The sequence below is a fragment of the Macrotis lagotis genome, chromosome 2 (assembly GCF_037893015.1).
Source record: "Macrotis lagotis isolate mMagLag1 chromosome 2, bilby.v1.9.chrom.fasta, whole genome shotgun sequence".
Classification (NCBI taxonomy): Eukaryota; Metazoa; Chordata; class Mammalia; order Peramelemorphia; family Peramelidae; genus Macrotis; species Macrotis lagotis.
The window spans coordinates 333849797-333874703 of NC_133659.1; the positions used below are offsets into that span (position 1 = coordinate 333849797).

The 24907-nt window shown below is 48.5% G+C and overlaps 1 protein-coding gene and 1 long non-coding RNA gene across 6 annotated transcripts; one reads left to right on the forward strand and one right to left on the reverse strand.

Annotated features, from left to right (window-relative positions):
• Positions 1-4648: 4648 nt before the first annotated feature.
• On the forward strand, positions 4649-24222 carry LOC141515463 (uncharacterized). 3 transcript variants are annotated; one of them, XR_012476333.1, is made up of 5 exons: positions 4649-4961; positions 8113-8245; positions 16516-16663; positions 22847-22979; positions 23725-24222. It is a non-coding gene; the product is annotated as an uncharacterized LOC141515463 (long non-coding RNA). The 3 variants fall into 3 exon arrangements; XR_012476331.1 differs by lacking the exon at positions 8113-8245 and having other exon boundaries at positions 4659-4961; XR_012476332.1 differs by lacking the exon at positions 8113-8245 and having other exon boundaries at positions 4660-4961; positions 22851-22979.
• Positions 10389-24698, reverse strand: DESI1 (desumoylating isopeptidase 1). Of its 3 annotated transcripts, none has more exons than XM_074227051.1 (6): positions 24404-24698; positions 17753-17774; positions 16571-16640; positions 14929-15038; positions 13923-14045; positions 10389-12279 (listed from the first exon to the last, which is right to left on the reverse strand). In XM_074227051.1, exons 1-6 carry the CDS (start codon positions 24489-24491, stop codon positions 12186-12188), a joined length of 507 nt encoding a protein of 168 aa, XP_074083152.1. In that variant the 5' UTR covers positions 24492-24698; the 3' UTR covers positions 10389-12185. The 3 variants fall into 3 exon arrangements, with proteins under 3 accessions (XP_074083152.1, XP_074083153.1, XP_074083154.1); XM_074227052.1 differs by lacking the exon at positions 24404-24698 and adding an exon at positions 23853-24286; XM_074227053.1 differs by lacking the exon at positions 24404-24698 and adding an exon at positions 23880-24285.
• Between the last annotated feature and the right edge of the window lie 209 nt (positions 24699-24907).

The window sequence follows — 24907 nt, forward strand, 5'->3', positions numbered from 1 at the left end:
TCCAAGCCTAATTTTAGCCTCTGACTGCCTTGGTTTTCTGTTGTCATGGGCACAGTAAGCCCAGGAGGTTGTTATTGTTCCCTCCTAATGAGCCGGACACCCTGTCCTGGGAAAAAACCCCAAGCACAACAAGGACTTGTGGTGCCCTCGTTCCCCTCCCCCCACTGCCCTCATCTCCTCTCTGGACTGTTGTGACATGGGTGCCCAGTAGAGGGGGGGCAGGGAAGGAGGGCACAGATAGGTGCTGTGAGAATGGTTCTAGACCAGGAGGCTGAAGAACTCAGCTAGCAAAACCCTTCATTTCTCTGAGCCTCGGTTTCCTCATCAGTAAAATCTGAGTTGGTTAATCTTACAGGGTCCCATCCAGCTCTAGGGTTACTGAGTACTTTCACCCCAAACACCCTTGGAGACAGTTAGTGTATAGATGTCATTATGTGCATATATGTCATCTGAAAGGGATGAAGGCTCTTTTTCCATTGTCAGAGAGATCAGAGCTAGGCTTTGCCTCCTGATCCCAAGCTCAGAGAGCTGCTGCCTCCAGTGGATGGCAGCCCTGATGAGGAGTCTCTGGGCACAACTGGGGTGGGCAAGGTGACTTTCCTTTCAAACTATGGTCCTAGATATCTTTCAGGGAAAAGGGAACAAATGCCTACCCAATTTACTTGCTTATAAAACACCTCCTAGGCTATTGATTCAGTGATTAGAAGGGTCCCCCACAGATTCTTGCTCTATTCTCTCTCCCCTTCATCTCCCTCTGTCCTCTTCGTCACTTAGCTCTGAGCCCACAACCTATTTAACCTGAGTTTAAGGACCCTCCAGAATTCAGATCCCCTTCCTTTGCAATTTTCCTGCACATAGTTAAGTCAGGTAAGGAGAATTAGCACTGATTTGATAGCTATCTGGTTTAAATGGAATTTTTAAAATAGATCATATTGATATCATTGTTTTTACATTGCTTAGATTTCCCAACCCCCAAATCTCTCATCTCCCTCCCAGAAAATCATCCTTATAATCTTTAGAAAAGAAAAAGGGGGTGGCTAGGTGGTACACTGGATAGAGCACCAGCCCTGGAGTCAGGAGGACATGAGTTCAAATTCGAACTCAGACACAATAATTACCTAGCTGTGTGGCCTTGGGCATGACACTTAACCCCATTGCCTTGCAAAAAACTAAAAAAAAAAAAAATTCACTAAACTGGAACATCGCATAAGAAAAAAATAAACCCAAGACAAAAAAAAGCGTTAAGATTTATGCAGCATACTGCTGGACCTGTGTCTCTTTTCTCTGGGGCTAAACTTGTTCTCTGGAATTGGAAGCATTGCTTCAATTGTTTTATAGTGGTTGCTCTTTCCGATTTCATTGTTGCAACCATAGTTGTCTCGGTTCTGCCTCTTTGCTTTGCATCTAATCATGTAAGTCTTCCCATGTTTCTCTGTGATTCTCATTCTCATTTATTAGTTTTATATTCATGTCAAGAAAACCTAAAATCCAAATCTAGATGTCAGCCACCCAGTCAGCAGCTAGTGGCTTATCTCCCTGCTCCCCAACCTCTCCTATCCCCACAAGCTCCCTCTTGTCCTTTTCTTTTCCACGGGCTACAAGTCAGAAGTCTATGATACAGAGAAGTTAAGCAGGTTTCACCCATAGACCCTCCTCCCCTTGTTGTCCTTCCTAATGGGCACTGTCAGACCCTTCTCTGAATCATTTGTCCTTGGACCTGTCCAAAGGAATGAGAGGCCATTCTTTGCTTCATTTCTTTCTCACCTAGCCTAGATCACTGAATGGCCATTGTCTCACCCAAACTGAGACTTAGCTTAAAAGGCTCCAGGTCATCTCCAGTCATCCTGATCCATATCTGGTCCCTGGACCCTTACTGAAATCCAATGCATTTGCACATCACACCATCACCTCCTCGATGTCATGATCCTCTTCCTCCTCAAGATGGGGAAGCCATGGGACTGCAGAGCAAAGTACCTGATGATTTTTGCCTTTAACCCAGTTGGCCTGGGCTGGGAGAATTTCCAGTCTCTTGTTCTGAATTGGCTGGGATATAGAGGTTGGAGAGGTGGAAGAGGCCCCTTTTGTCTAGGGGCACTACCTTGGTTACAGGCAGACCAAAGGGATTCCTAGTACCCTGGTTCCAGCAGTGTTGGAGCTCCAAGACACTAGGCAGGGGGAACCAAAAGGGCTGAGGAAAGGAGGCCCCCATGGAGGCAAGTGACCTTTTGAGGAGATATCAAGAAAAGATTTTTGAGGTCCATTTTATAGATGTGTAAACTGAGATCCAGAGAGGTCAGATGAATTCTCTCATAGACTTAAGAGCCGGAGGAGACCATTACATTTAATCCCTCATTTAACAGATGCCAAAAATGAGGGTTCAGTGACTGGTCCTCATGGTTACCTTGTCAGGTAGATCACTAGAGGATTGTTAGAGCCAAGGAACCTCAGGATCCTCAGAATTAGGGAGAAAACCAGGAAAAACTTGGGGGGGGGTGCAGCTAAGGCTTCCTAGTAAGTCATAGGTTGTCTTCCTGGCAACCCCTTCTGCAATTTTGGATGGAAATGGCTCAGTTACTCATTTGGAAAATGTAAAATAAAGATAATAATAATAATTTCTACCCCACAGGGAGGCTGTGAGAATTAAACCTCCACCATGGCCATCCTATGGGGACAGCCTGGGACCCTGAGCTCCAAATCCTGGACAATAGCAGTGTTTCAGTCCACTAGACCTGCATTCAGTAGCCAGGGGGCCCAGTGGATAGATTCCAGGGCCTGGAGTCAGGAAGACCTGAGTACAAATCTAGTCTGATATTTATTATCTGGTGACCCTGGGCAAGTCACTTCATCCTGTCTGCCTCGGTTTTCTAAATTATATAACTGAGTGATTTGAGGAGATTAGGGCATCAAGTGGTTAAATGTGGAAATTGAGTAAACCCTCAACTCCATCTTGGGATTCAATCCTGGGCTAGCTCAGTTCCCTTTCTATTCAATTATGGGTCTAGTCCAATTTCTGACTTGAGAAAACTTTATTCAATGATGGGAACCGGAGGAAATTCGATTGTATTGTTTGAACCTAGCCGTGCATGGCTGGGAAGCTTAGAGACCCTCTGTGCTGCTTAGAGACCCTTCATTAAGGACTTTGATTATACTGACCAGAAACCCAGGCAGGTCCAAAGATGGATGCAAAGCGTTTCCTCAGTTATACATCTCAAGTGACCCCTATGCCATAACTGAAAACGGCCCAAGTGTTCAATCTGTTACTGATTCCATGTTCCTTTGATTGAATACAGACACTAGGGGTGTGTGGGAACCTCCTTTTCTGAATTCGGAGAACTGCACTTTTCATTATCCCCTTCCCAATTTGGAAAGTCCTTCATTTTTCTTCCAATTAGAAATGAGACGACCCAATGTGGTATCATTTTCTTTTAATTAATTGGTCTTATTTGTTGAATTATTTTAGTGTATAAAAGTCGGTCTCTCATATTTGGGGTCCAGGTCTAAGCTGAGGAGGGCTGGTCCTGTTTGTGGGTCATTGATATGCATTCTTAATAAGTCACTGTGCTCAGTTATTATAGCCAAGGTGGTTATAAGAATCAAATGGGGGGGGTGGCGGCTAGGTGGCACAGAAGACAGAGCACCGGCCCTGGAGTCAGGAGTACCTGAGTTCAAATCCAGTCTCAGACACTTAATAATTACCTAGCTGTGTGGCCTTGGGCAAGCCACTTAACCCTATTGTCTTACCAAAAAAAAAAACCTAAAAGAAAAGAATCAAACGGGAACCTATTTGTAAAGGGTTTCTTAGCACAAGGCCTGTCTCATAGTAGGAGAAATGTCAGCTGTTATTATTATTATTATAATATAAATAATATCATCAGGTTATGATTCTAAGAATGTTATTCATAGAATCTTATCAATGATTAGCACAATTATTACAACATTCTTGATAGATTGCCGTATATATACTGATAATAAATCATTGGGGGAAGCTACCCCTCCTTCCTTGTCACAGCAGCAACAATTGCCAACCAACTGCCCCCAACAGGCAGATGGGCCTAGGAACCTGGAGGAGGGGCAAGGGAGGGGGACGGCGGGGTGCTTCCAGCCCAGCCCTCACAACAGTCACCTCAGGAAGTCACTGCTGCCAACTCCTCCCATCACTAACTGCCAAACAACTATCACTGGCAGGGCAGGCTGAACCCAAGGGCTTGGGGAACAGTGACATCATTTGCCCCTGCACCCTAAGGACCATGAGACCCTTCCATTTGACTTGTATATTGAGGGACTTCCAAACTTAAATGCATGGATTCAAGAGAGATGACAGAATGACTAAAAGAATGATTTTGTTTTTCTGACATATCTGGCTCCTCCCAGGCCTGCCCTTCCCTGTTCTAAGGCCCCTCCAATTCTGACATATACATAAATATAAATATATATATAGCTATGTATGAATATATACAAATATATACAAAACTCTGCTTGGTCAAAGGTGAAAAGTGGGTGTTTGACCCTGTATAAATTGATGGATTGCTTGGTAGGGCAGAGGGCAGTGGAAGGGGCTGGAGTCCTGGTCACAGAGAAGGATTTCTGGGGAGTCATCCTAGGCAGGCCAGATTGCTGCAGGGGAGAGGACTCGATCCCATGATTCTATTTCCCTTTAATCCAGTTGGCCTGGACTGGCAGCATTTCCAGTCTCAACTGCTCTGTCCTGCCCTTGGGTGGTGGCAGGCAGCCGTGGTGGCAGAGGAATGTTCCCTGAGCCTCCGGGCTGCTGAGGGAAGGTCTTTGTGTGGGTGAGGCAACTGGAGACCTTGCTATGTGAGGCGCCACTTGACAGCTCTGGGGATGGTTGCCCTGGGGAAGAGAAGACTTGGATAGAAAACTGGGAGATTTAGGACCGGAAGAGGCCTTGGCAATCACGGAGCACAGGTTCTTCATTTTTCATGGAGGCTAAGGTTACACAGGTAAGCAAGGATCAGAGATAGAATCTGAACCCAGATCCAGGGACTCCAAAACCAGAGCTCTTTTTGATTTATTTATTTTTTCTCTAAGACAGATTCAGTGACTTCCCCATGGTCACACAGCTAGGTCATTATTAAGTGTCCGAGGTCAGATTTGAACTCAGGCCCTCCTGACTCCAGGGCCGGTGTTCTATCGACATGCCACCCAGCTGCCCCTAAAACCAGAGCTCTTGCCCTGGTAGTATCCTACCTGCCTTGTGGCAATCCGGAAGGGGGTCCTCATGTGGGTTAGGCTGAAGACTTCCTCTCCTTGAAGCTCAAGGGCAGGAAGATAAGGTCAATAACTTTGGTATCAGAAGGACCTCCCACAGCGGAGAATCTTCTCCCTCCACCTTTTTTCTAAGGAAGATTGGATTCCTGCCAGCAGAGGAAACTGGAGTTTGGGGTCAGAGGCGGATCCCTTCTACTCCCCTAATTAGACTAATTAACCATAAGTCTATGATTAATAGGGAAATGTGTCTTGTATGACTTCACAGGTATCAGATTGCTTGGGTTGGGGATGAGCTGGAGGGAGGGAGAGAATTTGGAAGTTAAAAAAAAAAGAATGCTTAAAACTATATTAATAGTCTGGGGGAAGTAACTTTAAGTTTCTAAACTCCTGAATCCTATTTCTTAGATACTTTTTTTTTTTGCAAGGCAATGAGGTTAAGTGGCTTGCCCAAGGCCACACAACTAGGTCGTTATTAAGTGTCTGAGGCCGCATTTGAACTCAGGACCTCCTGACTCCAGGGCTGGTGCTCTATCCACTGTGCCACCTAGCTGCCCCCTGTATCCTATTTCTTTTCTTTTTTTTTGGTTTTTGAAAGGCAATGGGGTTAAGTGACTTGCCCAAGGTCATGTAAACTAAGGAAGTATTAAGTGTCTGCGGCTGTGCCGCCTTAGCTGCCCTGATCCTATTTCTTAATGGAGTACAGGAGGGAGGGAGGGAGCTGCACTGGCCAACAGGAACTGGCCAGTTGGAACCCACTGGGGCAGCTCTCACTGGGAGGTGGTTGTCTGTCCTTCATTCTCAGAGGACCTTGATATCAGGGAGGCAATGCCAGAACCTGCAGGTGAATTAGATTTAAGTGAGGGAGGACTGTGCAAAGTCGCCAGCTTCATTTTCTCTCCCAGAGTTGTTCACCCCAAAGGTATTGAGACATTCAGAGAACCTCAAGGTTCATTTCTGGTTTACAAGAGATCGTCGCTGACCTCAATCTATTAATTATTTATTAGCCATAATTAATGAATTGATTATTAATTATCCAGAAATTCTGTCTACTGGAATTTTCATTCATCATAATTTCTGATTTTTCAGAATTTTGAGCTTTTCTTTTTTTCCCCATTTCCTCTTTTAAAAAAATTCTTTGTTAAAAGGAATGATTCTAGGGCTTGGTGAGAATGGATAGAGAGTAAAATCTAAGTTATGTAAAGATACCAATAAACATACATCCATAACACACATAATTTGTGTTTAAATTTTAAAAGGAGTCCTGGGTGTCAAATCTGCTTTTTTTTCAATTTTTCAATTTTTTTTTTAATTTAAGGCAATGGGGTTAAGTGACTTGCCCAAGGTGACACAGCTAGGTAATTATTAAGTGTCTGAACTCAGGTCTTCATGACTTCAGGGCCATACTCTATCCACTATACCACCTAGCCACCCCCAAATCTGGTATATTTAAAAAAAAACTTAACAGTTTGTAAAAATCTGAAGCACTTTGGTGATGGGAGATCAGAGAATACAGACCAGTTTCTAGGAGTAACGGACATTTTCTCAGCCCAAGTCTCTACTGTGAAGAGTCTATTAAAATGCTCAGTTGGGTGGCATAATGGATAGTGAAGCAGCCCTGGAGTCAGGAGGACCCGAGTTCAAATCTGACCTCACACACGTAATAATTACCTAGCTGTGTGACCCTAGGCAAGTCACTTAACCCCACTTCCTTGCAAAAACCAAAATCAAACAAATAAAATACTCAGCTGACTGATTCACTTGGCTTCTTGTCCAACTGCTAGAATTTTTGGATATGTTTTGATGGCTTATGGAACAGGAAGAGAGGTTGCAGGGTGAGGTGAGCAGAGAAAAGACACTGAGGCCAGAAGGTCCTGAATTCAAGTCCTACCTCCGACCCATCTGTCCTCCAGGGAGCTCTCAGACTAGAGGGGAGGTGTCTGAGCAGGTACAGGCCTGCATTCAGATAGAGAGATCCTGTCATCAGTGAGAGGCAGGGTCAGACCCTCCTTCCACCACGCTCTCCAACACCCCAGCATACAGAAAACACCCCAGAAATGCTTTTGAATGGAATTCCACAAATTGAATTGAAGCAGGATGCTATTATCAAGAAACCTTAAACAGAATATCTGAGCTGGGTCTTTAGACCCCCTCATTCTACCAAGAAGGAGACTGAGGCCCAGAACAGGGAAGAGAGGCTTGGCCAGCTTCATGGTGGCTCTATTTGGACAGAGGATGAAAGGGGCTAGCAGAGAGCTCTGCTTTTCTGATTTCCATCTGGCGCTCTTTCTGCTACAGAGAAAGAAAAGATCAGGAGTTTGCCCTGAGAGGATGCCCATCCCACTCCCCATTCAGCTGGGGCAAGCAGAGACTTTAACCCAGGGCATCAACATGGAGTATGTGTGTATTGGGGGGACATCTATGTCTAGCCTGGCTCCCTGGACTGAGAAGCCTAGGGCTCCATCACCATGGTACCCCTCTCCTGGGTCCCTCCTTCCTCTGCCATGGCATCCCTCAGCCTGCTGCTTACCATTGGAACTTGGAGCATTGACCGAACTCTCTAGGGGTAGGAGTTACCTTCTCTCCCCATGCCCCAGGCCCCCAAGTCCCAAGACGTAGCTGGGCCAGGCCCTTTAAGGCAGAGGTGGTATCATAGCAACTGGTGCTCAGGCCCAGTCCCCAGTGTCTCAGGTTGAGATTGGAGACCTTGGGCTGTGTAGAGAAACACCCCCCTGCCCCAGATACATGAGTAAGGAGGCAAGTGGAAGGACAGTGACAACAGGAAGCACCAGAGACATGGCAAGGTAGAGGAGAGGCCAGAGAGACTACCAAGAGATGTTCCAAATCTCCTCTCTGGGACTCAGTTTCCTCCTCTGTGAAAAGCAGGCTGAACAGGAGGATCTGTAAGCGCTCCCCACTCAGTTCCAGTCCACTCTCTGGGTGGCCAGAGAGGCTCCAGCTTCCTGGGACCTTGGGTCACTGCTGGGAGAAAGGCACCAGAGACTCTGCAGCCTGAAAGGTAGGTAAGTGGCCTCCTGGCCTCCATCAAAGGTTGGGAGGGTGATGCCAGACCTAAGCCTCTGCAGCGGGGGCATAGCCTGGGCAGGCAGGTTCCTGGGAAGTCTGCCCATCAGTCAGTCAACAAGCCAGACCCCTCCCCCCCAAGAATGGCAGAGACAGTCCCTGCCCTCCAGGAGCTCACATTCGGGGGTGGGGGTGGGGAGGGGAAGGTGAATAAGAAGATCCAACCAGAGCAGGTTCAGAATAAAAGGCGCCAGCATCTGGGGGGCAGAAGGCATCGTTAGAGCTGGGCCAGAAAATAGTCAGGAGGCAGAAGGGAGGCTGAAGGGCAATCTGGGCAACCTGCCAATGCCCAGGGTCAGAATGTAGAGAGAGGTAGGGAAGGGCCAGTTGATAGGGCTTGGACCTGGAGACAAAGAGTTGGGGACCAGGGAGAGAAGGCTCCCCGGGGAGGCGGAGGCCTTGGAGTCAAGTATTCTCGGAAGGACTTTAAGACACAGGGAGCGGCATGGGTGGAAGCATGGAGATAGGGAGGGCTTCCATTGGAGTGTTAAGCTTTGTGAGGGCAGGGCCGGACTTTGGCCTCAGGAGGTTCCTATTAAATGGTTGCTGAATGACTTCTGCACATGGCCTAGCTCTGTCTCTGCATTAAAGACCCCAGGAGAGAAATTAAGGGTAGTGGGAGGCAGGGGGAGTGAAGGGTCAGCCTCAGGGAAGAGGGAGACTGAGTCAGCTGTGAGAGCTGGCTGAGAGAAGCAAGGGTTCTGCTTCAGCCACAGGCTCTCTAGAAGTGGGGGGTCTATCCACCCCCAAAACAAGGTGCTCTTCCAAGGACCCAGAGTGGAGGATGCCACAGGGCCTGGCAACCAAACCACCTCCCTGGGGCCTGGTCTGTTTCCTAGGGTGTCCATTAGGTGTCGCCTACAAGGCCAGTCTGTTTAGAGCTCAGTATTAATAAGGTTTATGGATGAGAATATGCTGCCAGGCCACCTCATGGGCACAAGCTTGGAGGTAGACTGGGGGAGACAGTCCTGGGTCCTTTTGAACCATGGATGGAGTCATACTGGGATCCTCTGGCCTTGTTGGGGAGGAAAGGCCTGGAGAAAGGGCCAGAAATGAGTGGGCCTCAGCCAGTTGGTGGGAAAAAGAATTGGGACTAGAAACCAGGATCCTGGTTCTGGACCACAGCACCAGTTCATTCCACCACCATTCCCTTCTTCTCCCAGACTCCTTTGCCTCAGGGTCTGCTGCTGCCCCTTCTGCACCAACACCGTTTCTCAGACTCTTCATCAACCTGCCCATTCCCTTTTCTCCCCCTGGATGGTCTCTATGGGGTGAGGTAGAATGGCCCATGCAGATGGACCCACACCACCCCCCAGTGGCCATGACAGTCCCCACATCCTGACCTTGATCCGGCAAACCAGATGCTGTAGGGTGGGGGCTAACATGGCATATTTAGCTTTTTTTGAAAATAAAAACCACCAAATCCAATCAATACATTTTAAGAGTGGGAACCTACGCCATGTTTACCACAGGGTCTCCCTGGGCCAGGCCAGGAGCTTCAGAGCTCTTCTTTGGGGTCATGGCAGCTGCTTGTTGCCATCACACCACCAGATTCTGCCTTTACTCCGCCCGGGGTCATCTTCGCTCCTCAGCTGTCCCTGTGACATTCCAGGCCATTCCCGGATGGACGGGCACCTTTGTTCCCCGTTCTTTGGTACTCTTTATTCTGCTGAGCATGGGGTAAGAAGTGGAATCTCTTGGCCAAAACCGAAGGACATTTTAGGCCCAGATTCAGGTGCCCATCCTTCCCCGACCCTGCCATCTACCGCCTAGCTCATCCCTTGGCCTCAGGGTGGGTCTACTTTGCATTTCTCAGTGAGTTGGGACAGTCTTTCAAGAGGCCATCTGTAAAGTATTGATTGGCATGGGCCTGCTGCCCTCCAAAGGTAGCCCCCCCATGAAAAGATGAATGTCACAGAAAACAGGCTGAACTGAGACTTAGAAGATCCACCCCCCCACACACACAAAATTGGGCTCTTGGGGGATTAAGGTAGGTAGGCGAGTGGGAATTGTTAGGACTAGCAGAGTGTCTATTCCCTGTCCCCAACAGAAAGATGAGGCCAACAGGACACACAGAGTGGCTGGGGTGGGGTAGACCCCATTTATTGCATTATACAAACAGATCAGCTAGCAAACACCTCCCTCCCAGGTAGGCCTCCTGGCTTACTGGGGGAAAAGGGGCAGAGTACAGGCTTCATTTCAGGAAGGGGGAGGCCCATCTGCTGGGCTGGGGAGCCAGGTGCCCGGCCCTGTGGCTTGCCCCCCTCCCGTCCTGAGTCTGGGGGGAGGTGAGGCCGAGCAACGCTGACCCAGTGCCTGAGATTCTAGAATTCCATGGTCACTTAATTATCCATGAAGGTGCATGAAAAGAAGCTGCCCCTCTGGCGAGGACGAGACATGTTTTGGCCATGGACAACGTGGGGTTGTTTTGCCCAACAATACTTAACTGCTAAAAGGCTCTCTTTTTCAGTGGAGGGGGTGAGGGTGCAAGAAGAGAAATACTCAAATGGGGGGAAAAAAAAAGCATCAAATATAGTTTTTCAACCAATTTCAGCCCCACTGCCCCCACCCGAGGGCTTCATTGAGGCAGTTGTCCTCACCAATTCCCAAGCTCATAATTTATCTTTCTGTCCATTCCCGAGTGCCCCCCAAGCCCATCAGGGGTGGCTGACTCCCCCAATCTCCTCCCCAGAGAAGGCTGAAGGGCTTATAAGGCTTCCAAGCACCAGGAAGGGGGCTGTGGCATTCCTGCCTCTGGACGGAACAAAAGAGGCCCAGTGGGGAGGCAGTGATCCCATGATGCCCTGCTCCCCAGGACCAGATTTTTTTTAAAAAAAATTGCTTCCCTTTGATGAGCTCCTGAGAATACTAACTTTTGGCCTGGCGGGGGCCACAAATCACAACAAAGACACCTGGGCCCAAGAGTAAAGGAACTTCAGCCTGGGAGGCAGCAGCAGGGAGTGTTCTAGGCAGGTCTGGGGTCTGGGCTGCAGTTCAGCTGGAGGGGATTTGTGGCTTCTTGCCCACTGGCATTTACAGCCTGTGAAGCCCAGCCAGTCAGAGGGAGGTGCCCCAAGTCCCCCCGTTGCCCTGCAGCCAAGATCATGAGAATCTTCCTAGCAGACACACTAAGTTCACTTGCCCCCTGGTCCCTGCTTCATCTTTCCCCTTTGGATACCTGAGTCCAAGGAGCCTGCTGCCCTCTGCTGCTGAGCTACAGTCACCTGGGGTCTGCACTCCAGGCCTATGACAAGGGACCTATGCCAAGGAATAGCTCTGCACCAAAGTGGGCAGGTGGCCTAACAAGGAGCATCTTGGTGAAGGCAATAGCTTAACGCTTCTACAGCTCTTCCATCTCCTTCCTTCCTGAGGGTACTAGTCAGTTGGCCCTGACTCCCACCCCTCTGGCCCAGAGACAACAAAGTCATTGGGGTCTGGGCCTCTGATGTGTGGAAGTCTGGGTCTCACCTGCCTCCCTAGGGCAAGGGGCTCTAGATGGGCAATCTCTTCCTGGGCCTGGAAGCCTAGCCTATCCCCGAGAGTCCCACCTTCTTCTGGTTCAGCAACCTCCCCCTTCTGCGGAGTGGGGAACGCTTAGCAAACAGCGTCAAAAAGTGAACTCACAGACAAGGCAGCCTTAATAAATTAGTATAATACTGTTAGAAGGGTTGGCATTGGTTCTGGTTTTTAGCAGCATTGTCCTACATGCAGCCTGGTGATCTCCTTCCCTGGGAAATTTAAAAAGCCATCCCCTGGTTGTTAGCTCTGATGTAAAATTATAAAATAGAAATCTGGTAAGATTTGTTTTTTTAAAAAGGAAAAGCCCTGGAGAGTCGACAGCAGCGGCGAGGCAAGGTGCTCTTCTCCTAGGCCTGTTAGCTCTGGGTGTCGGGTCTGCCAAAGGTGTTCCCACCAGGGGGCTGGATCTGGATGGAGTCCAGGAGGGGCCGTAGGGCCTGTCCGAAGGGCCTGTGGGAGAAGATGGGGAGACCCTGAAAACAGAGCTCTCTCCTCCAGCAGAGGCAGGGTCGGCTACCTAGCCAGCCACCAGGACCCAAGTCACCCTGGGCTTGCCCTCGGCAATCCCTCCACTTCCAGGCTTGGGGTGAGCATAAAGCTGCCCCTCCCCCCTTCAAGGAACTGCCTGGAGCAGGCCACACAGGGCCAGACCCAACCAGAAATCTGGGCTCTGGGGCGCTCTCCTGCACTTGGTGATGGGGCACTCATTTGGACCCCAGTAACCAGGCCACTTCCTCGAGGGTCAAGGAGCCCCCAATGTTCCTTTGACAGAAAAGCAAGACTTTGGAGCCTTTCCGAGCTTGATGTGAGATGAAAAGAGTCCATTTCTGAGCCCTTGGACAAGGGATGCTCTCCTGACACAGAGGCACGACCCAGGCAGGGCCAGTTGAGACAGCTCGGCCCCCTCCTCGTACAAACTTTCACAAGCCCAGCTAAATCCCCCAGGTCTGCTCCATCCCTCAAACCCTGCCTCTTGGGCCTCTCTGGGCACCAGAAGATAGGGAAGGAAGAGGTGCCTGCATCAACCCCACCAGTGCTGACCCTAAGCATAGCCGGCAGCTAGGGGCTCTACCTGCCCTGTGCTCCAAGGTCGCCTGAGGGAAAGCAGGCTAAAAAACAGGCAAATGGAGGTGGGTCTTAGAGTTGAGCTGGCGCTAAAAAAGTCCAAGACTGGGTCAGCCTGATGTTGGGCAGACCAGGAGCACCGGGGTGCTGGGTCTCATCCTCTCCGGACGCATCTATGTTCCAACCACTGTCCTCGCTGGGCTGTGACCCCCACTGAGGGAGTTGGCACCTCCTCCAAGGGGCATGTTTCAGACACATGAACAATTGTTCTGCCCCTCAGAATGAACTGATCAGGGTCCTGAGGTTGGCCCTGCTGGCCCAAGCTTCCATCCTCTCCCCTATCCCTGGACTGGAGCAGTGACCAGGGGAGGCATTGGAGGCATCCCCACTGGGGGGTTGGGGAAAGAACACAGGGGTTCAGCCAGGAGACCCAGACCTGGTCTTATGACCTGCCACTCTGAGGGAGTCCCGACAGCTCTCAAAGCCCTCAAGGATCCTCATCTGAAGCCCTTCCCTCCTCACTAGGGACTTGAGAGAAATAGGAAATGTGGCTGTGTCTGGGTCAATGCAGAAGACCCAGGGCAAAGTGCTAGAAGGGGCTCAAATCCTACACCAATTGCCACAGGAAGATGGCTCAGGAGCGTGGACAAGAATTCTGCTCATCTGGAAGTCCTTCTGGGTTCCCATCCCAGACAGAGTGGGCTGTACCACTCTGTGCCACTTTTTTAGGGTTTTTTTTGCAAGGCAAATGGGGTTAAGTGGCTTGCCCAAGGCCATGTACCACTTTTCAAGAAGGGGTTCCGACTATACTTTCCTAGGGAGCAGGGGCCCAGTAAGGACCATGCATGCCACAGTTCTGCACAAAGCCTCTGATTGATGACAGTGAGGTTTTATCTGGTCCTGGTCACTGCTTCCTTGCCCCCATCTCATCCATTCAGAGGAAATGAGGCCCTGTACCCTGGGGTATCTGCCGCCATGAGGGCCACCCCTTCCTCCAATGACAGGTGAGGAGAGGGGGCAGTACTCACGTGGAGAGGACTTCTGACGGAAGATCCGTGATGTAGGAGGGAATCTTTTTTCCAGTCAGGAATTGGGCCACTTCGTTGCTGAATGTATTACAGTTGTGCTCAAAGAGATTGTAGGCCTCGCCTCTGTCCGTGGAAAGGGGGAGATAGGAGCCGTGAGCACCCCCCAAAACGGAACATACTCAAGGTCAGCAAGGAAAGGCTTCTCCCAGCCTCCTCGGACCCTGGAAAGGGTTCCCTTGTCCAAGGGCCGCATGCATGCTGTGCAGCCAGAAAGGGGTCTGGGCTTCTGGGTTCAAATCCTACTTCGGACATCTGGGACCCATGTGTACCTCAGTCCCCTCTCTGTAAAATGGGGAGAAGCACATCTGCAGGACATTTCACAGTTCTATGAGGATCATAGGAGAAAACGTAGAGAGAGCAGTTTGTGAACCCTAAAACTCCTAGGGAAATGTCAGTTAGCTAATTTAAGGAGGCCTGCCTGATGAAGAGGAAGGACCCCGAGATCAGGATTCAGAAGACCTGGGGGTCTAGCCAGTCTCCAAGCCTTACCACCTGTGTGACCTTTGGCAGGTCACTTTCCCCTCTCTGAGGCTTAATTTCCACTTCTGCAAACCAAGCAGGTTGGACCAGAACAGTATTTTGTTCTAAACCATGTGTCATGGACCCCTGGGGCTCCAAAAAAATGGGGATCAGGTTTTTCTAAGAATAATCCAGTGTGGATACAGTGTTCTTTCCTACAACTCTCTTCCTGGGTGCTTTCCCTTCCCGGGGGTGGGGTGGGAGGCAGTGTCTTATCTTACACTGCCCCCTCCTCCATCATCATGGGCACTGACTGATGACACCTCAGACTGTTCTGTGGTTCAGAGAACCCAGGAAAACACCTTGTGAGGACATGGCCATTGTGCCGCCCTCAAGCCAGCTTAGCTAAGGCCAGATGGTCACTATCTCCCAGTGGCCCCACCTGACCCAGTCTCACCTCCAGAGCTCAGGGTTCCCTTCAACTCACCGAAACAAAGACTCCCCCAGGGAGGAGAGGTATTCCAGGAAGATTTCTTCCGTAACTTCAGTGCTTCCTACTTCTACTACTGTGTCAGGGGGCCCAAGCAGTGTCCCTCCCTGTAAGGGCAAGTTAACAGTATTAGGCCAATCACCAAGGCCCGCAAATGTCCCCAGAACCTCTAAGAAGGGAGGCTCCTATCACCAAAGAGGAACTGAGGCCCCAAGACATGAGGCAGACAGGAGCAGAGCTGTGACAAGAGTCCAACAGGGCCAGAAACGTAAATCAAATATAGTCATCGAGCCTTTCTTGGCTCTCAAAAGTCCTGATGGTGTCCTGTCAAACAGGGCTGAGCACCCATCCCATTCTGTTCAGCTACTTATTGAAGCAACCCCACTGGGTTTCCAGTTTTGGGATACAACCAAAAATCCTGTTCTAACCACTCTGGTGCCCCTGGGTCCTGTCTTTGATTTCACTGAGAGTCCATGACTGACACCAGAGCCATCATCATCGCCCCACCCCAGGAGGACTTTTGGGGTACAGTGGATCCTTTAACCAGCCCCATCCACATTCATTAGAACACCAGTCCTTCCTGAAGTTCCACTTGGCATTTTCAACAAACTAAAGGAATAGAACTGAGGACTCTACTATGCTGATTTTCATAGTATGTGACTCCAAGCAGGTGCTTGTGGGTGACTTCATTAATATTTTCCATGGCTGCTGATAGTGCACATTTCTATTAGGAAAAAACAAAAACTGTTTTCTATTTGTTATCTATTTCTACATCTTTTCCTTGGACTTTCACATCTTAAGTATCAAAACCATGCACTGGGTCTTTTGTGATCATCTCTATTCCTTTAGTCCCCTGGTCATAGTGGGGAGGTCTTTCTTTTCCTTTTCCTGTTGTCTCTCTATTAACTGTAGAGCATGGGTCTGTTTGGAGCTTGTGGTAGCATATGTTGTGATGGTCTAAATCTGATCTCTACCAGACAGGCTGGTTTTCTCCGTGTAATTTGTGAGGTAGGTAGGTATAGTCTGTGGTTCATAAACAGAGAATCCAGGGCACAATCCATTTCTTTATAGCTTTTTACCCAAGAAAAAATATGCCATTTCTTCCTTTGGAAGTTCAAGAGTCAAAAATTTGGTAGTAGAATGACTATTTTTATGGACAATCAAGTTATTATTATTGTTGTTGTTGTTATTGGAAAGGTTGCACCAATGGTTGCTTTTGAAGTGTTGTAGTCAGTGTAGGATCAAATCCCAGGCAGGAGGGTCCCTCTGGTTACTGCAGAGTGCCAAGGCAACCAAGCAGGTTGATGAGGGTGCCTTACCCCTACCCATCCCCTCCACCAGGGCAGAGAGCAGCTCAGACCCACGTTTTAGTGCTGTATGATTCTTGGCCACATCTCTATAAATCTTCTAGAGATGATCTACCCAATAGTTGGTCCACACCCACAACTCTAGCAGACTGGTAAGAATACCCCCGAAGGACGGTAAAATGTATGGGGTAGTATAAATCTCAGAAATGTAGCTTTTAAAACATTCATTTGGCATTTAGTACAACTCTCATACATCACTCAACCCATTCTTCTATAGGAATGCCACTGGGATGGGGCAGCAAAGGAAAGGGTCCCAAAAAGGAGACACTTACGGGGGGACAGCTGGAAATGCCTCCACTGCCAAAGAAGAACTCATCCTTATGAACAACTATGGAGGTGTGCCTGCCAAGGAGAGGAAAGCCGAGGTAAGTGGGATTCTGAAATGCAAAAGTGACCGGAGAGAAATGCTTCTGTTAAATCACAAAAGGGGAGGGGGGGCAGCTAGGTGGCACAGTGAATAAAGCACCAGCCCTGGAGTCAGGACCTGAATTCAGATCTGACTTCAAACACTTAATCGCCAGCTGTGTGACTTTGGGCAAGTTGCTCTTAACTCCATTGACTTAATAAAAATAAAATAAAATTCACAAAAGGTGTCAGGAGAAAAATAAGGAGGGGGAGGTCCTCACGTCCTCTCCAGACCACTTTCTGGAATGGAAGCCTGCAATGTGCACAGCAAGCTCAATCATTAACAAAACCAAACCAACAACCCAAGCCTACCTCCACCCTCAAGGGCCAGGGGTGGCAGAGTGGGGAGAGTGGGACTGGGAGGCCAGCTTGTGAAGTCCTTCAATGTGATGCTTGAGCTTCTCGAGGACCATGGATTGCTAAAGGCCTTTCCCACTTCCTTCATAGCTACCTAGGGTCATTTTTGAAAAAGAAGGGCCAGTCAAAGCTGACTATGGATCAATTCCATGAATAAGTGACCACACACTGGGATTTGGTTATGAGCAAACTAATCAAGGTCATCCTCATATATAACCCAACTTGAAGGTGGCCTCCCTTGCTCATTTACCTGGGGCGACCAGTTTAGAGCACTGACAGAGAGGGATGCTTCAGGAGCATGAAGTCTAAAGCAGAGAGAGAAGAATGAAGGCTGATTGCTTATTAGGCTTGGCTACAATTGCCCTCTGTCCTCCCAAACTCAAAAGAACACCAGGGCTGGACATGAGCAAAAAGAGGAGAAAAACTGAGGTCCAGAGAGGTCACAAGGCTAGCAAAGGCAGAACCACCCCCCTGCCCCGGGATCCCTGACTTCAGGCCAAGGTTCTCCTGTGACACTACACTGTTTCTTGGAATAGAATCAACTCTTACATCTTCAAAGTTTAAAATTAATGGCAAGTGGGTCTATGTCAAATCAGCAACTAAAATTTATTTGGGAATTCCTTGGCTTGGTGGTACCTGTGTATGCCAAAAACCAATTAACCTAGTCAAGACTAGAAAGTCCAACAACTTACCAGATGCCTTCCAGCTGTTTTCCTGTGAAAAGAAGAAGACATTAAATATGACTATTTGAGCCTGGGTTAGGGCAATTTTCTGATTACTACTAACAAAAACAAATAATTCCAATAAATGCAAAAAAAAATGAGAACTAAAATCATGCACAAAACCTTTGCTCTATTTACCAAATTGCCATCATAGTAACAAAGAAAACTGTCTTGCTGCCCTACCTGTCCCAGAACCCTGAGTCTGACCAAGCTCACCTGCCTTTAACTTGGCTTTACCAAATATAAGTATGGTTTGGGTGATCTTGCAATGAGTAACTTCCTTCCTACTAGTCTTCCCATTCCTTTACATTAATATTCAATATTTTCAGACATTCTCCAGTTTTTAGACTTAGTTTGGGTTCTTTTCTGCAATTACAAATATGGCCTCTCTTATAAATATTCTTATACAGATGGGTCAAAAAGTATTACCAATTTTGTAACTCTTAATGGATACAGCCAATACGGTTCTCCCTTTTAGAGTCCCAATAACAAACCAGATGGCTTACTCCCCCTTCTCTCAACCCCACAGTCATTAAATCTTGCCACGTGGTTGCTATTTGCTAAGAGCTTCTGCTACAGCAGATTTTTTTTTACACAATTCCAGGATAGTCTGCTTAATAAACTCACTAGAATATATACCAGGTCTATAAAAAGGATTAAGGTTCTTTAAAATTCTTGGTTCAATGTCTGAATGTGGAATTTTAGTTTCAAATAGTAGAGGGAAGTATTTGTAGACAAAGAACACCTAGATATTATGCTAAATAAGGACACTGACAGAGATGTATCCCAACTTTAAGGAGGGTTGTTCTGCCCTATAACTCTGGCTCATCTCTGCATAATCTCCTAAATCATACCTAATGTATCCTGCCCCCCCCCACTTGACAGGAAAAGGGAAAATCTGCCTCTTTCTTCTAGAAAATGGCAGGTAATCTTGAAAAACCTCTTTTTCACAAGGCACTAATGCTATTTGCCTTCCAAGGTAAACTGTGAAATCTAAGATGGAAACTCTTGTTCCTTTTAAAAATTTTTTTACTGATCTGATTTTTTTCCTTCTTTAGAAAGAAAATGAGTTAAAAAAAATTACTCTCCCTCAGTGACTTTACCTACTGACATCTAATTAATGTACATTCTGGTCCCTTTGGGAAAAGGACTAAAGGCCCTCCCAAATGCTCAAAGCTAAAGAGGAAAACAGGACAATGTTGAATTTAGGACTTGGTAGGAAAGGAAAAAGAAAGACATTTAAACAATTCTAGTGAACAGGGCGCTAGCCTAGGTTTCCATTTCATCCTGGTGCTGTTAAAATCGCACAACCTTATTAAAGGCTGCTGGCTGAGAACCCAAAGACAAGACTGGAACGGGGCCTTCTACCAAGAAGCAAGATCATTTCAGAAAGGAGTTGGCAAAGGCACCTGGGGGGGGGGGTCTGCTTCATCAGGCAGAGTCTGGAAGAGAAGGATTCTGACAGGTGGAGGCAAGCAGGGAGCCCAGGTATGGTGTATGGCTTGTGGGAATTCCCAAGGTGAGAGGGAGAGAGTCCATCCATTGCAGGGAGAAGCAGGACCATGGACAGAGGGGGACAAGGAATCATGTAATAATGAGGGTGGAAACACAGACAAGAGCTGGCTGCAGAAGGCTTACTGTGAAGAAGAGTCTGAACATGTCCTTGGAGCAAAAGGTGAGAACAGCTGCCCTTTAGGAAGACAAATTTGGAATCTGGGAGAGATGGGGAGCAAGGAGACCACCTGGGGAAAGGCAGGTTGGCCCGAATGAAGATGGTGGAGCTTCGAGCAGAGGACTGGTAATGAATGACGCCCAAGGTAGGAATGTGGGTAGGTGGGAGGCTGGCACCCTTAACAGGAAAAAGAAAATACTGACTTAAGACAGCTGCAATGGAGAAAAGAACTGATCCTTCCTTAGTCCAGAGGCGACTCTGAGATGAGCTCCAGGCAGCCCAGACCTAAGGGACCACCTCTGGTCTCTGAGTCACAGAAGAAAAGTAGCAGTAGCAGCATCCTGGCCAGAACCCCCTGGATGACCAAGGAGGCTGGTAGAACAGACACAGTCTATCCAGACTGGATTATGCAGCATATGGTCACTATTTCCTAGACTCAAGGCCTGTTTTTCCTCTGATGCCCATTCATCTAAATCATCTTTGCCTCCTTTCCAAGGACCAACCAAAGTATCCCCTTTGCCATGTGGAAAGCCATGACTGCCCAGGACTGGATCATTGAAGAAATGGTTGAGGAGGACTGGTGTTAGTTCAGAAAGCCATGAGATACAGGAGTGGAGAATGAGTCTATGCAAAAGCTTACTGAGAGATCCAATTGAGCCAGTCCATCCTAAGAATGGGTAAGGAAACAGGAAGGAGAAAATGTGAAGAAGACATGGAAAAGCTTCTCTGACTGGATCCCACACAAAAGAAAACACTAATAGCATCTGCTTCCCAGTGTTATCATGAGGTCCACCTTTAAGTCCTACATAAATGGTGCTATATTATTAGCATTATTAAGAGAAGTTCTAAGTCAGCTTCAACTCTCCACCAATGAGGAACTGCAAGAAGTGGCCAAGGGGCTGTGAGACAAGCCCTCCCTCTATGGCAGAACAGAGAATCTTCTGAGGGAGCTTTTCTGTGAAGAATATATGAGAGGCCACAAGAATAATGGGTAGATCCAATAATCTATACCATAGGAAGGAAAGGAGCACCCAGCAATCTGAGGTGCTTGACCTCAAAATCTGCAGAGAAACCGGGAAAACAACAGCTTCCTTATAGACAAAGACTAAGCAGATAAGGGTGGTTTTTTAGGTGACTTAGGGAAGAAAACAAACCCTCAAACTCAAGTTGCCCTGGGGTGGGGTGGGGGGACGGGGGTGTGTGGTACCAGGCTGGTTTGGCTAGTGCCTATCAACTGGTTTATGTTTCGTTCCTAGAACATAGTGACAGGTACGCACCAAGATTTTCAACTAAAACAAAGCTTCCTTTCTCTCAGGGTGGGGGAAGAGCTGTGCTCACATCCATTTCATAGATTGGAAAAGCCTTGGGGTGTGAGACTGAGGCCTTCAAGGGAGGTCAAAATCATTGGAGGGCAGAGGTCCTGCCCTAGCTCTCCCCTCAGCCCCCTCCCTGTTGCCCAATCCTGCTGGTCACCTGTCTCATTGCTGTAGAACAGGTGTTACCAAGGGGTCTAGCAGAGAATCTGGGAATGGATCAGGAATCAAAACACAATGAGCTCTAGTGGCTGAGTTTATTTAATCTATATTAAAAGGATACATCACCATTAGGACAATTTTAGAGGGAAAACAAAAATTGCTAGGATCAAAAATGACAAAACTCATTCCAGACGTGTTGTTCTTTGTCAATACTAACGTTTGCTTTTCATTTTTTCCTGATCAACCTTTAAAACGGGCAGGAAATTTTTATCCTGCCAAGGGTCATTTGAATATTTATAACATCATTCATGGGCCAAACAAAATTATCAACTTAAAACTTGTCTAGCTATATTTGGTCAAACATTTATATAATTCACCCCTAAAAAACTCTGAGATTTATTCAATTTCAAGTCTGCCTGCAGTTGCTGTGGCAGCTCCAAACCAAATGATCTTGCAGGCCTCATACAGTGCTTGCCGTTCCCCACCGGCTTCATGAAAAGCAGCAGTGAAAGAAAAGCAGGGGGCTCTTAGGATTGACATACATCTGATGTCCCAATGTGAGTCAGGATGGAAGGGTCTGTGGAAGCAGAGCCCCACTGGTTGGCCGAGGCAGTCAGTTCCTACCTCCCCATTTATTCCCCAGGCACTTAAAGTGGCTTTATGGAACTGAACCTGGAAAATCATCACCAATGACCTTTCAATATTAGGTCCCCAGGCCAGACTCTGGGGGCAATGTCTATAGGGGTGAATGTGTGACAGAAACAGTGGATCCTTGTTCCTTGACCTGAGTCAATTGGTTAAAGGTGATTGTGAAATGGGGATGAGGTGAAGGGAAGCAATTCCTCAGCAGTGATGCAGACCAGCTTTGGGCATGAGAATCTATGTAATGAAATCAGAATGGATCTTTGGGCATTTATGAATTCTCATCTCCTAGAAATCTCCCTAACTGACCATTACTCAGTTTCTCTGGGCTTTTCCTCATCTATAATGATCTCTAAAGGTCCCCTTCCAGCTTACAATATTTTCCCTCAAAGAAAAGTTTTATGCCACTTTAAAAACAAAGAGACAAAAGATTTTTCTAGCAAAGGAAGAATTTTTAGGTAATATCCATTGATGAGTTCCTTGTATAATTCTTAGGTAGATTATATATTAAATTAGGATTGTTGTTACAATGTCTGCCAATAATTTTTTCATTGTCATACCTTATTAGCAAAGCAACCCGGAAATGGGGGATGTATTAACATTACTTCCATTTTACAGATAAAGAAATTGTATTACATAGATAATCTATATCACCTTGCTTTTGGCCTCTGGTGGGAGAGGGGAGAGAGGGAGGAATAGAATTTGAAATTCAAATCTTTATACAAATCAAAACAGCCCAGACAATGAACCCAATCTAGAACCTGATAAATGGTTATAAAAGCATGAAGAAAAATCTGAAAGGTTGCTATGCTGCCATACTGTAAGGCTACTATGACCTTAGTAACTATGAGTTTACTTACTGCTTTGAGCAAACAATTTCACATTTTCTCACAAGCTGTCTTACAAGTCTCAGGAATCAGGTTTATAAATTACAAAGATTCCAAACTTCAGGAAGGAAGGGCAAAATCTACTTAGCACATAAGAGGAGCTCAACGAATATTTCTTAGATTGAACTGAGTCATAAACCACATAGCCTAAGCTCCCATGTCCTTGGATCACGGAATAATTTTGAGATGAGCTTGCCAAAAAATGGAAAGTGACCCTTGTACTGCTGCAGGCAAACATCTCAAATTGAGCAGTTAGAAAATGGGTCAGAAAGGACAAAATTTCTCTTTGAAGCCCCCTAACACAGAAAGAGGTCACTAGAATTCAGAGCGCAGCTCTAATGGGAAGGACTGAAGGACAATTATGACCGCTGATTTTGTGTGTTGCAAGGAAGGATTGCTTTGACCACCTGTCCACACCTTTGGAATACAAACACTAAGAACACACTTTAGGAGCATTTCTACAGTCAGTGATGGACTTGTGAGGAAGGGCTGTCTTCCAAGTGGCCACGAGAAGCTTAAAGGTAAATATATTAATCACAAGGTCTGGAGCCAGTACCATGCAGAAGGAGCAGGCAATAAGATGTGACCTCATTTATTTTAATTCCGATCTTATACAGTCACTTTGCTAAATGATCCAGGGAAAAAGTGTTAAAATCCTTGGAGGGAAGGGGAAGGGAAGGAGGACTGTTTCACTAAGGACACACTAAAAATATCAGATCTACTCAAAATAGAAAACAGAAAGCCAGGAGGAAGATGATAGAAATCTACAAAATTATGAATGATAAAGGTAACATTAGGGACAATCCTGAAAGCCTTGAACAAGAGAATATTTTCAACTTCAACAACAGAGGCATTTATTTATCTCTGGAAAACAAAGGCTGACTTCAGAAACACTTTCCCACTTGGCTCAAAGGAATATGGAGGCCATACTGTACAAAGAGTACTGGCTCTGGAGGCAGAGGCCATGATGCACATTCTGTCTCTCATGCTTCTTACTACCTTAAGTGACTAAGGGCAGGCCATCTGTTTATGTTCCCAGGGCCTCAGTTTTCTCCTCTGTTAACCGGGAGAGGGGGAGGAGAAAGAGAATGTGGGTCTAAATAGCCTCTCCCAGCCAAGATGGGTCCCGAGTTCTTGAAAGAAGGGCCAGAATTTAGTCATCAAAGACACTGGACAAGAGCAATATAGAAAAGCAGCTCCCATGTATAACGATAGGCCTTTGAGGCTGGGAAGTGGGAAATAATTTGTTTTTTTGCCATTTTACAGATGAGAAAATTGATGCTAATAAGTGGCAGAGCTAGGCCTCACATCCGTGTCTCCCGCCTCCAATCAGGACTGGAATTAAGGCAATCAGGCCAAGTAGAAGGAGACGGGCTCTACTCAGAGAAACTCACTGCACTGAAGTTTTAAAATGACCCAACCATTAGTGGCCATGCAGAGAAAGTCCTGGACGGTGGGAGGAGGGAGAGTCAGGCGCTTGGGCTGGAAATGAGAATGGATGAAATATGGCTCAGGTTGGCTTCAAGGCCCGCGCCCGCTCTTCGGTCCCAAAGGCCACGACTTCACACCCCCCTCCACGTGGCCTAGAGAAGGGGAGCTGCCCCGAAGGCCGAAGCGGGAGCCACGACCCCGTCCTTTTCCACCCGCCTGCCTGCTCTTCTCCAACGGCCGGGGCCCGCTGCGGTCCGGGCAGGGAGGGCACCGGGAGCCACCAGCGGGTCGCGGCGGGCTTCGGCCCCCGGCCCGCCCCTGCCCGGAGCCCCCCATCAGGGAAGCACCTCCGGGGTCCCCCCGCGCCCCGCACCGGGCGCCTGCCCTTGCGGCCGGGGCGGCGAGTGCGGGGGGCGACGGGCTCCCCCCCGCGCCCCGCCCCCCGCCCCTCCTGGCCACCCGGGGCGGCGGTGACGAGCCCAAGGTCACAAACGCGGGGGCCCCCGGCGCTCACCCAGCATGATGGGGCTCAGGCGCCGGGCCAGGCCCTTGGACAGGTCGTACACGTACAGCTTCACCGGGTACAGGTTCGTCGGCTCCATCGAGGGCGGCGGCGTCTTCTCCGGTCCCGTGCCGCACCGACCGGGGCGGCGGGCAGAGGCTCCCGGGCTGGGAGGCTGGGCCGGCGCGGCGCTGCGCGGGCTGCTCAGCCGCACGGGGCCGCAGGCGCCTCGGCAACGCCGACTGTGAGGTGACAGAGGGCCGCGGGGCGGGATGCCGCCCGGGCCGGCCCGCCTGCGCCTGCGCCGCCCCGCCCCTCGGCCGGCCTGCGCCTGCGCCGCCCCGCCCCCCGGCCCGCCCGGCGACGTCAAGGCCCCGCCGACGCCCGCGAGGAGGCCGGAGCGAAGGGGTCCGGGGCCCCCGCTGCGCATGCGCCCGGCGCCTCCCGCGCCGCCTCCGCGGCCAGCCCGGGAGAGCGGGGGCGAGGCCTACGCCCGGCGCCCGCTTCCGGGAAGGA